This window comes from Raphanus sativus, unplaced genomic scaffold (genome assembly GCF_000801105.2).
Source record: "Raphanus sativus cultivar WK10039 unplaced genomic scaffold, ASM80110v3 Scaffold0240, whole genome shotgun sequence".
Lineage (NCBI taxonomy): Eukaryota > Viridiplantae > Streptophyta > Magnoliopsida > Brassicales > Brassicaceae > Raphanus > Raphanus sativus.
The window spans coordinates 37,926-50,572 of record NW_026615560.1 but is presented as its reverse complement, the minus strand read 5'-3'; the positions used below and the strand labels follow the sequence as shown (position 1 = coordinate 50,572).

Sequence of the window (12,647 nt, the reverse complement as noted above, 5' to 3'; positions counted from 1 at the left end):
GCGCAAAGATAAGTAAAGAGGAATTGTAAGACCCGAACCCGGCCGGCTAGGCCGCGGTCGATGCCTCACGTCGCTCAGTCCATACCCTGACCGAACCATCAATTTTTCAATCTTTATATATACTTTCGCCTAAAGGCGAAGTCTATCTTGGACCTTAGCTTAAGACTACCTTAGTCATTCCCTAGCTTAGATCCTTTCAAATTATGCACAGCGGAATATTATCTATCAACCAATGGTCTAAAGCCAATCTACACTTGTCAGGTCGAATCACCTTAGCCATGATCAGTAGACACAACTACTACCAGCTCCAAGGTTGATCCTGAACCTAATCCAAGTCATACAATAACTGAGGTTCCATTTCCCTAACCATTCTATCTAGATCTATGCAATATTGCTAGATCATACCTTTGCCACATCCACGGAGCTTGATAGCTCTTTGTCTCAGCTGCCTTAGCTGTCTAGCTAGCTCGTTCAGCTAGCTGAACTGAACCACTTCACTTGAGGTTCCCAACTCTCTTCCAGCTGATCGAGCTGCGAGGTAGCTTTGCCTAGCTCCCCATCCACTCGTCCAACTCCTCATTATACCTGTATAAACTCTCCCCTTAGTACTTAGTCATTCAACCAACCATCCCCACAAACCAAGTACCTTGGGAAGTCTTCAGCTGCAAAATCAACCTCAAGCAAACATGCTCCAAAAACTAATTAAAATTCATGATAAATCATGATAACTCATAACTAAGAGAATGGTCAAGTCAGATTTCTCAGAACTGGCCTCGATCATACTGATCTCGCCCATGAACAGCCCATATGGCCATAACTGGACCACCTCTAAATCAATGAGATAAAACTAATCTCTCACCATGATAATTCATGATAAATACCCATTAAGAGATATTTGAAGTCGGATCCTAACAATTCCTTCAGGAACTATCAGATCTCCACTTACCTGCCCAACCAAGGCCATGGAGAGATTTCTCTGAACCGGCCACTCCATGGTTCAGTACCTCCACGTCTGATCAACATAGAATAGGATTAATAATGCCCACCAGTTCCTGAGTCAATCAACCAACCACCCCACATGACTCAGAACTGATGAGTATTCACACATACCTAACCGGCCATGGAACTATGTCCCACTGAACCTGATTAGTGTTGCTCTTACCACTGGTGCATCCTTTGATCAATCAGATCAGACACCTTGATCCATCATCCATGAATCAGGTCGTCCATCCTTGCCCATTGATCAGATCACACACAGCCTTCCTTGTATAAACACACCAGCACCATACTTGTGGTCCATACCAACAAGTACTAGCCTTACTCCTCTCCTTTGCTTGTTGTTGGATCCAAACGAATTGGACCTTACACTCCACATGGTTCCTCTGGTACTAGGACTCCCATGTGTCTCATCAGTGGGTCGGACTCATGGTTCACACCATGATCAAACCCAACACCAAACCATGATCATCATTGATCGCTATCCAATGAACAGCATCTAACCATCATCCCACATGGATGAGTTAGATCAGTTATGATCCGCCCCTTTGTCCAGGGTCTTGGATTCCTAAGACACATCACAATATACATTCCTCAAGGGGTGTGCCATGCCTGGCCTTGATCCCACCCCAAGAGACACAACACAGACATAAACATAAACATAAACATAAGTAATCAACACATGTTACCTCATACTTGATCTTGCTAGACATTGTGCTTCCCTGATCAGGTCCGGCCTTGTGCCTCTTGCACTTGTCTTAATCAGGTCTTATCACATACCTCCAGTATTGATAAGATCCATACATAGGTCGCACCCATCATCCCTTCCATGGAAGTTCCATGAAAACAGTTTATGCACTGCATCCACCTTCAAGGCTGTACATGCCTTTGGGAGTGGAGTCCGGCCTTCTCCATTCTCTTCTCGCCATTTGCGTGTGTTACCATGATGTAGAGGAAGCCTAGGGTGTGTTCATCCATGATCAAACACCACCCAAGGGTCGTGCATCACTTCCTACTTCAGTACCTGTTGGGCCCGAATATGGCCCGGTAGCTGATCATTCAATAATAAAAGAAGACGATGGGCCGTGATAAGCCCATCACGAGTTCTAAATCTAAAAGAGCTAAGTAGAAGCCGAAGGCTCAAAACTAAGGATCCTAACTAAGGAGGTCACGACGAAGAGGAAGCTCACGTCACAACAAGAAGAAGCGCAGGACCCGGTCAAAGGGAAGCTGTTGCAGATTCCACCTCAAGCGGAGAGGATCTCGGAGATCAGTTGCAAACAACCTAAAGAAGTCCAAAGCTATAAAAAGAGAAGGTCGAAGACTAAGAAGAGGATCCGATCCTACTGATATCTTACTCAACATTCATTGAAACGTTCTTATTTGTAATTCTCTTATAGTCTTGATATTCATCAAAGATCATCTTTTGTAACCATTCAATTTCTATTATATCAATACAAATCGAAGTTCATTCATCAAAGTTCTTACGGGATTCAGCCCGCGATAATCTTTCCCTATCCTTTTCTAAACATAAAACCTGATCTAAAATCTAGGTGTGAGTTTGACCCCTCACAATTGGCGCCGACTGTGGGGAAGAAACAATCGAATCCCTTACTCTAACTCGAGGATGAACCCTACCGATCAGACAACAACCCCGTCTGACCTTAACCTCCCGATTCAGAGCGATGGCTCACCGAATGACGGAGGCTCTAGTCTCGTAATCACAGAGCCTCAACGTGGCGACCACCGATCTGGGCAACAGCTTCCGGTTGATGCTCGAATGAGCCAAACTACAACCGGAGTTACTAACCCGAGGTCATCAGGTGGAAACACCTCCGAGCTCCCGGTTACCGAGAATCCTCAGCAGCAAGCCATTCCGAATCAAACGGAGGCTCAGCTCTCTGAGATCCGCCAGATGATGATACAATTAGTAGACCGAGCTCAGGAAAGTGAGCGCACGATGCATCAGCTGACTGTACGTCAACAACGATTCGAAGAGATAACTAGATCTCTAAACGCAACAACCCAACCACCGCAACGTCAAGCTCCGGGGGTCATCTTCCATGATTGATTAACCGATCCCTCTTTTCCCCGAGCACGTTTAAACTTTTCCCCTGATAGCACTGCCCCTGAAGGACGCGGATCTGCTTTCCAGACACCTCATACTGGAACAGTTCCCGTGTTCAATCCACCTAATGCCAGTGCTATGGGAAGTAACGTAGCGACAACCAGCTCCACACCCGGTCAGGTCACTGACAGAAGTACTCGTTTACCTCCTCCGCCACCTGATCCTAGGTCCGGAGCAGGAATATCCTTCCCATCTGGAGGCAGAGCGTCAGCTTCGGTTTATCAAACTAGAAGCTTGGTCCCGAATGAGGACGGTTATCAAAGGATAAACTCCGATAACCCAAGAAATGTCGAGCGACTTAGCCCACTAACCGCATGGGAAGATGAGCCAACTCGATTCCGTCAGGAACCTACTCATCGGGTACCTGCGAACGATCCAAATATCCTTCCGTTTGAAGGACCTGAAGCTATCCGTAGATATATGGAGAGAACTCACGCGGCTCTCCAGAAATTGGGAGCTCAAGTCCATAAAGCTACGAGTTCAGCTCCCGAAATCGATAGCTTAATCGAAGAAACCCGTGGAACTCCATTCACGGACAGAATTGCCAGCTCTCACATAAGAGATACCCGAAAAATCAGAATTCCTGAGTATGATGGGACCTCCGACCCGGAAGCCTATTTGAGAGCTTTCCGATTGGCAATTGTTAAAGCCCATTTCACTCAGGAAGAATGTGAAGCAGGTTACTGTAGAACATTCGCCGAAAATTTGGTCGGAACAGCCCTTGAGTGGTTCTCCGGCCTCGAGCCAGCCTCGATAGACAACTTCGATCAATTAACCAACGCCTTTATGAAGCAATACTCAACCCATATCCGGAAGCAAGCCTCCGAGGCCGACCTTTGGAAGGTCAGTCAAGGAATGGGAGATTCATTACGAGTCTACATTGAGAAATTCAGGGCAATAAGAACTAAGCTCTCGAATCCTAACGACCTAGTCGCCATCGAGGCCCTTAGGAGAGGTCTGTTCTATAGATCGAAATTCTGGTCAGAGCTAACACTCAATGCTCCTCCAACTATCGATGACGCTCTTCATAGAGCCACCAAATATATTACTTTGGAGGAGGAGACAGCTGCACTGGATAAACTCCACAAGAAACCACAGAATCATTCGAAAGGTGACTCCTCCGAGACTAAGGGACCTCATAAAAAGGGTAACCCTCGAAATAATCAAACTCAGGGAGAACATTCCTACGCAATCGAGGAAGACAAGGAAGAGAAACCTGTTGCAGCAGCAAACAAAACTCCCTGGTCAAAAGGCTTCGATAAAGGCAAACATTGCTCTTATCACGATCGCGAAGGACACTCAACCGAAGAGTGTTGGGACCTCCAACGCCAGCTGGCAGCTAAATTCGCAGCCGGAGAAATAAAGGGCGTGGACCTTAAAAAGCCGCCACCTTATCAGAAAAGAGGTTCCAGGGACACTTCCCCGAAACGCGAGAGGTCACCTGAGAAGGAAACCGATTCGCCACCTCCAGGTCCCAAAAAAAGAGTCGACATGATTCTTGGGAAATTCCCCCAAGGAAAAAGTTTACAAGTCGAAGCTCTCTTGAGCAAACCCTCCCATCAATCGAACCCCGACTCGAGGGTGGACTGTATCCTTGGAGGATCAGACATATGTCAAGACTCCGTCAATTCCATTAAGAATCACGTGCGGAAGGCTGTGTCTAACACTGGACCTAAGCCTCCTAATCCTGAATCCAACACTAAGATTTCTTTCTGGGAGAGCGAGACCTCAAACCTTGACAGACCTCACGATGATGCGTTGATCGTCACCCTGAACATCGCAGGATACGAGGTTCCTAAGCTCATGATAGACATCGACCTCATTTTCTATAACACCCTAAAAGGGATGGAAATAGACGACTACGAAATTATTGGCCAAAAAGCTAATCTCGTAGGCTTCTCCGGAGAAACAGCTACCTCATTGGGAACAATCAAGCTCCCAGTCATAGCTGGCGGAATAATGAAAATGACCAACTTAGTAGTCATCGATAGACCTTCCCCGTTCCACGCGATTTTGGGAAGACCTTGGATCCACAAAATGAAGGCAGTAGCCTCAACGTACCATCAGTGCGTAAAATTTCCAACACCCGAAGGGATAGCTACCATACACGGTAGCCAGAAGATATCCAGGATCTGCTATTTGGGAGGATTCGAAATCCTCAAAAAATCCCCCCAATAGCAATTACAGATCCAGGAAGGTCGCGAAATGCAACAAAATATTCGAGGTCCCCCCAGGAACCTAACCGAAAAAGTTTGCATCGACGACTCAGATCCTGAAAGAAAGGTGAGCATCGGGTCCGAGCTACCTCTTGAGACAAAAAAGGAGCTCATTGATTTTTTGAAAAGCAATGTCAAAACCTTTGCATGGTCCACCAATGACATGAAAGGAATAGACCCGAACGTCACCACCCATAAGCTAAAAGTTGACCCTACTTTCAAACCGATCAAACAGAAGCGTCGTAAGCTAGGTCTCGAAAAGGCTCAAGCCGTTAACGACGAAGTTGACCGACTTACGAAAGCTGGGTCCATTCGAGAGGTACATTACCCCGACTGGTTAGCTAACCCAGTAGTGGTAAAGAAGAAAAACGGGAAGTGGAGAATCTGTGTAGACTTCACAGACCTAAACAAAGCTTGTCCTAAAGACAGCTTCCCGTTACCTCACATCGACCGCCTGGTTGAAGCAACAGCCGGCCATCAACTCCTATCCTTCATGGATGCCTTCTCAGGATATAACCAAATCATGATGGATCCTGAGGACCAGGAGAAAACTGCATTCATAACCGAACGAGGAACCTATTGTTATAAGGTTATGCCATTCGGACTAAAAAACGCAGGAGCTACCTATCAGAGGCTAGTAAATAAGATGTTTGCTGGACAACTTGGAAAAACCATGGAGGTCTATATCGACGACATGCTAGTCAAATCCTCAGCTGGAGAAGAATATCTCCCACTTAAGGGAATGCTTCGATATCCTGAACAAGTACGATATGAAGCTCAATCCCACTAAATGTACTTTCGGGGTACCATCAGGCGAGTTCCTAGGCTATCTCGTAACCGAAAGAGGCATTGAAGCCAACCCGCAGCAGATAGCAACCTTCCTAGAAATGCCGTCACCTAAGACGACCAGAGAGGTACAGAGATTGACTGGACGAATCGCGGCATTGAATCGATTTATATCCAAGTCCACTGATAAATGCCTCCCATTTTACAAACTTCTAAGAAATAATAAGAAGTTCTTATGGGACGAGAAATGTGAGGAAGCCTTCAAGCAATTGAAAGCTTACCTCTCCGAACCTCCGATCCTATCTAAACCAGTAATAGGAGAGCCATTGTACCTATATCTCGCTGTATCAACTGCTGCAGTCAGCGGCGTTCTAGTACGAGAAGAACAAAACGAACAAAGACCTGTCTATTACACCAGTAAAAGTTTGATAGACGCCGAAACCAGGTACCCTGCAATGGAAAAACTAGCTCTAGCAGTCGTAACAGCCGCCAGAAAATTGCGACCTTACTTCCAATCGCACTCGATCGTCGTAATGACCTCACAACCATTACGAATGATCTTGCACAGCCCCAGCCAGTCAGGGCGATTGGCTAAATGGGCCATAGAACTCAGCGAATATGATATTGAGTATAGACCTCGAGCAGCAGCGAAAGCTCAGGTCCTCGCTGACTTTATCATCGAATTGACATCCGAGCAGTTAGACTCCGAAATGGAATCTCCGAAGTGGAGCCTATACGTCGACGGAGCCTCATCAAAACAGGGCTCCGGTATCGGTCTAAGGCTAACTTCTTCAGCAGGAGAAACCATCGAGCAGTCATATAGGCTCGGATTCAGCGCCTCAAACAACGAAGCTGAATATGAAGCACTAATCGCAGGGTTGAAGCTCGCCCTAAGCCTCGGAATCCGAGAGCTAAACGCTTATAGTGATTCACAGCTAGTAGCTAGCCAGTTTCACGGAGAATATGAAACGAGGGACGAAAGAATGGGGGCATATCTCGAAGTCGTCCAGAACCTCACTAGGCAGTTCGACAAATTCGAGCTAACGAGAATCCCACGAGGTGAGAACTCCTCAGCAGATGCATTGGCTGCTTTAGCTTCCACATCAGACCCCCTCGTAAAATGAATCATACCCGTAGAAGGAATCGAGAAACCAAGCATCGACATAGCTACTAAAGCTGAAAAAGAGAGCAAACTAAAAGCGCAACCCGAAGGTACCTGCCCTGAAGCGGTAGCTACCCAGGTTTTCACAACATTTTGGTTTCCAAAAACCAGAATATGCAGCGCAAAAAAGCATACCTCCGGGAACATAATCCAAGTCACGGAAGATATTCCTCGAAATTCAGACTCCTTAGAGCCTGATCTCGAGAATACCCCCGGGGGCACCAACTCAGACCCAGTCATCTGCAGAGTTAAAACCAGAAGCCGTACAGCTCTCCAAAATTCATCTGGAGGTATTCCTCGGAATTCAGACTCCCTGGAGCCCAATCCTACCAATACCTCCGGGGGCACCACGACACCAGGTCCCGAACAGGAACCTCCCTCGTCTCTTCATAACAAAGTTGTAGGAAGAGAGGATTGGAGAATTCCAATCACGCAATACATCCTGGAGGGAAAGACTCCACCCAATAAATGGGAGGCTCGAAAGCTCAAAGCATTAAGCGCGAGATATTGCGTAACTGAATCTGTCCTCCTCAAACGAAGCATTTCCGGACCTTACCTAAAATGCGTCCATGGCCTCGTTGCTATGAGACTCATGAAGGAAATGCACGACGGTTCCTGCGGGAACCACTCTGGAGGAAGAGCTTTAGCCATCAGAATCAAAAGACAAGGATATTTCTGGCCTACCATTATTGCAGATTGTGAGGCCTATTCCTCTTCATGCGACAAATGCCAGAGGCATGCACCGATTATACACCAACCTGCGGAGAAGCTGTCTAACATATCCGCCCCTTACCCATTTATGAGATGGTCCATGGATATCGTGGGGCCACTAGTACCATCAGGAAGTGGAAAGAAGAAGCTACGCTTCCTCTTAGTCTTAACGGACTACTTCACGAAATGGATAGAGGCCGAAGCTTTCCAGCAGGTAACCAGGTTCGAGGTCGAGCAATTTGTATGGAAAGATATCGTATGTAGACACGGCGTCCCGTACGAAATCGTAACTGATAATGGAGGACAATTCATATCCCACGATTTCAAAATATTTTGTGACAAGTGGAATATCCGCCTGACCTTCTCATCACCTCGCCGACCTCAAGGTAACGGACAGGCGGAGGCTGCTAATAAATCAGTACTAGCAAACCTCAAGAAACGCCTCGGAACCCAGAAGGAATTCTGGTCAGAGAAGTTACTTGAAGTACTTTGGGCATGTCGGACCACCCCACGAAAAGCTACAGAAGAAACTCCTTTCTCCTTAGCATATGGGATGGAAGCCGTCGTTCCAGCCGAAACCATTGCTGGTAGCCTACGCCGGGAACTCTGTACATCCAATCCCGCAGCTAATGATCAACTCCTAACCGACAGCCTCGATCTAATCGAGGAAAGGCGGGACCGAGCTTTGATTCGCATTCAGAACTATCAGCAAGCAATGGCACGACAGTACAATTCCAAAGTCAGGCTCCGACAGTTCGCTGTTGGAGACCTAGTACTTAGGAAAGTTTTCGAAGGAACCAAAGAACCAAATGCTGGGAAGTTAGGAACCAACTGGGAAGGTCCCTACCAGATCATCCACGTGGTACGACCTGGCGTCTACAAACTCCGAAAGGTGCGAACTGGGGTACCTGAAATCAGATCGTGGAATGCCACGAATCTTAAGAGATATTATCATTAGGTACCTAAAACTCCTGAACTACGTTAGGCTTGATCCCTTGACTGGGTACGTAGGCAACTCCGTCATGAGTGCAGCCCCAACCTCATTTCAACACTTCGTTCACTACAATCAAAGGGGGCATATGTCTGACTAAAGTCACATAGCCCACGCAGCAAACGTATGATCGTTATAATACAGCAAGTGTATGATTACTATGATACCATGTATCCAACTATCAATAAAGAAATCATTTTCGATATCTCAATTCTTTAACAAAACAGGTCCCTGCAAACCTGAACCTAAGGTCTTAAAATCCTTAACAATCCTAAAGGTCTTAAAATCCTTCAAAGCAATGTCAGGTCTCGACGAACCTGAACCTAAGGTCTTAAAATCCTTCAGACAATATCAGGTCTCGACGAACCTGGACCTAAGGTCTTAAAATCCTTACCAAATCTCCAAGGTCTTAAAATCCTTGTCAATTCTCCAAGGTCTTAAAATCCTTATAAATCTTCGAGGTCTTAAAATCCTCATCAAATCACAAAGGTCTTAAAATCCTAAGCAAGTCTCAACGGGTCTTGAAATCCCACAAACAAGTTCAGGTTCCCAAGAACCCCCACCTAAGGTGTCCAGATTAAACTTAGGTCCATAAAAATCCTAAGCTAGTCTCGATACTCCAAGAATTCCTCTTAAGGAACAAAAAACGACCAAAGTCTTTCAGACTTATCACAAGATTCGATTATAATCAAGTTGTCATATTTCACGACTAAAACCAAAAACTCAAAATGAAATGAAAACCGAGTTCGAAATTAAACAAGGGTTTAAAAGCCTCCCCAGGCTAACAAAGATTCGAAGTGCAAACAGATAAAGGTTTAAAAGCCTCCTCAGGCTATAAGTCTTGAAAGCAAAAGATAAAGAAGCCCATTGGGCATAAGTTTTAAAACATAAAGAGCATCAGCTCTTAACCTTCCTTGGATCCAGGATCAGCTTCATCATCCTTATCCTCCTCGATAGGATCACCCTCCTTAACAGGAACCTCTTCTTCAACATCCTGGTCGTCACCTCCCGGGGTCGTCTCAACGGGAACTAAATCAGGAGAGACCGAACCCAAGTTAGAACCATATTCTCCAGAAAACGTCGGATTAAACATATTGATCTCGAAAGTACCTGAGCTCTCGGAGAATTGAGGAATGGGGAGCTTGCTAACTGAGAAATCAGAAACTTGAGCCTTCTCGTATGCAGCACCAGCATCCGGGATCAAAATCATCAAACGATGATACTCCTCCTCAGCATTCTCAATCTCTTTAGACAATAAATCCTTCAGAAGTTCGGTGTTTGCCTGAAGCTCCTGAGCATAGACCAGAGCGTCAGTCTCTTCCTTTTTCTTGACAAACTTCTCCTTCACAGAGGCCAGGATCTTGTTGTAGGCTTCAGCCACCTCCTTCTTACCTTTCCTGACAGCTAGTTTAACTTCAGCCTCTTTGTTCTGTTGACTAACCTGAGACGAGGCGATCAACTCTTGGACCTGGTGCTCAGCTATCCTGCGAGCAGCATCTAACTCATTGATCTTCCTACTCTTCACCCGAATATCGATGGCCTGACTTTCGATCTTCCCTTGTTGAGTATCAGCCTTCAAACCGAGCCTCCCAACCTCAGCTTCAAGCTCAGAAACTCGAGCACGAGCCAGGTCGAGCTCCGTCTTGGTAGTCTTGAACAACTCAGTAGCCTGAGCTAAGTCTCCAGCGCTAGGAGCACCCTGCACGGTCTCTTCAAACCTCAGCTGAGCCCTGTTGATGGCTCCAGCTAGCTAAAACAAAAAAAAAGAAATATATATATACGTTTTAAACAAAAAAAGTCTTTTGGATTGATAGCGAACCAGGGAGTAACAGGACTACGTACCTGACCCACGTGGTGAGCTATCTCAACGTACTCTTCCTTGTTGGTCATACCATTGATCGAAGGCATGGAGCATCCTACCATCTTCATATGCCTCATGATGGTTGCCAAACCCCAAGGATCATCCAATATCGATCCCGGCTTAGAATGGGAGAAGTTCCAACCCACGGTCCCTCCCCGCGAAGACGAGGAGGAGGATCTGGCGGGTCTATCTCCCAAATCGGTCCGAGACCTCTTGTTTCTCGGAGGTTTGACCTCGAGAGGGTCTCTAGCAGCTTGGGGGTTAGCTTCAACTGTCGGAACCTCAGGACGGGGAACAACATCTTGAGCTCTGGGCTCAACTGGGTTAACATCCTTAGCAGGGACAGAGGTCCCGTCATCAAGGACCTCCTTCAATGAGCTGAGGAAGGCACCTCCTTGGGTCTTATCGCTGCCTCGCGAAGCGCTGGCAGCTGCAGCAGGCTTGTTCCTGGAACGGAAAGAAGGCCTCATCTTAGGAGCTTGAGTCTTTTCAGTTTCGGAAGTACTAGCTCCAGTCGAAAGATCTACCACGAAAGGACCTTCAGAAACTAAACAGTTGAAAGCTTGTTAGTTATCTCTGAAAGCAAAATCCAGAAATTAAAAATAAATAATAATAATAATAAGCAAAATCCGAAAAACCTTCTAAATCTTCAGCAGGAATCGGGTCAGGGAACCTGGCGTTGTACCGATCCGGGAACCTAGCTGATTCAATACGAGAAGAGGCAAAAGATGCCCAGGTATTGGAGCTTTGATTTAGCTTCCGGAAAAGAGCCCTAGACAGCTTCTCAGTAAGCTTAGGAGGATCCTCAGTATCTGCACATGAAATCGAGGGTTCAGTGAATAATACTAATTAGAAAAAAAGAAGGCACGATCCTAACAAAGTCCTAACCAGATATATCGGACCAAACAACAGAGAGAGCACGACCCACGGGAACCGTCGTGGGGTCGATCTTGACATAGAAATATTTCTTCCTCCAATCGTCATCACTACCGGAAGACTTGAAAAGACCAAGCCTAGGACGACAAGGAAGATAGTAGGTACCGCTACCACCATCTTTGCTAGAGCTCTCCTTGATCGTGTAAAGGCTCATTAGCTCGGTCAGTCCAACAACGATCCCCTCCTCCTTAGCCCTGGTGATGAAACCATTTATCACCCGGATGGCTGAGGGACAAAGCTGAGAAAGGGCTAGTTGGTAATGATCAAGAAGATCTAACAGGAGATCTGGAAGTGGGAACCGAAGGTGGCATTTCGAGATATACTTCTCGTGAATGCAGAACCAACCTTCCGGGGCGGTTTCAGGAGTTTCGTCGGAGGAACAAACCTTGGCCAACTCCTTTTGGCCATGGGCTTGAACCATGAGGTTAACGACTTCTTGAATCTTTAGTGAGGAAGGCGAGTGAGGGCCCAGAGAGGTACTCCCGCCAAAAACTTCCTTCTTCTTCACCCGCTTGGAGACCCTCCCCGCAATTGAGTCCTTGACTTCCTTCTTGTCTCTTTTCATTTTTTCACCGATTTCTTGCTTAACCTTCATTAAACGCTTCCCGGAGGCAGAGATTCCGGTCTCGCCGGAACCTTCTTTCGGAGGGTCCATTAAAAAGAAAGGTAAGGAGAATCGAAGAGATTGAAAGGGGAAAAGAAGGAATAGGCTAACCAAATCTCTTAGGAACTAAGGATTCTAAGAAATTCGCAGGAGATTAATGGTGAATCGAAGGATGAAGTAAAGTAAAAAAAATGAGAAAAACGTAGTAAAATAAAGGAGTGGAAGAGAAGTTACCTTGGAAACCGAGTGGAGGCGT

General features: G+C 46.3%; 1 protein-coding gene across 1 annotated transcript; it reads right to left on the bottom strand.

Moving 5' to 3' along the window:
* Positions 1 to 9,894: 9,894 nt before the first annotated feature.
* LOC130501640 (meiosis-specific protein ASY2-like) lies at positions 9,895 to 12,442 on the bottom strand. Its single transcript, XM_056996483.1, has 4 exons — positions 11,740 to 12,442; positions 11,490 to 11,663; positions 10,833 to 11,398; positions 9,895 to 10,740 (listed from the first exon to the last, which is right to left on the bottom strand). Exons 1-4 carry the CDS (start codon positions 12,440 to 12,442, stop codon positions 9,895 to 9,897), a joined length of 2,289 nt encoding a protein of 762 aa, XP_056852463.1.
* Between the last annotated feature and the right edge of the window lie 205 nt (positions 12,443 to 12,647).

What these genes read in the sequence shown, in the direction of transcription:
- LOC130501640 (XM_056996483.1), bottom strand. Translation starts at nt 12,442, where the DNA reads ATGGACCCTCCGAAAGAAGGTTCCGGCGAGACCGGAATCTCTGCCTCC. An exon ending in TGTTTGGTCCGATATATCTG is followed by an intron (nt 11,664 to 11,739) that starts GTTAGGACTTTG and finishes TTTCATGTGCAG; the next exon opens with ATACTGAGGATCCTCCTAAG. An exon ending in TCCTGCTGAAGATTTAGAAG is followed by an intron (nt 11,399 to 11,489) that starts GTTTTTCGGATT and finishes TCAACTGTTTAG; the next exon opens with TTTCTGAAGGTCCTTTCGTG.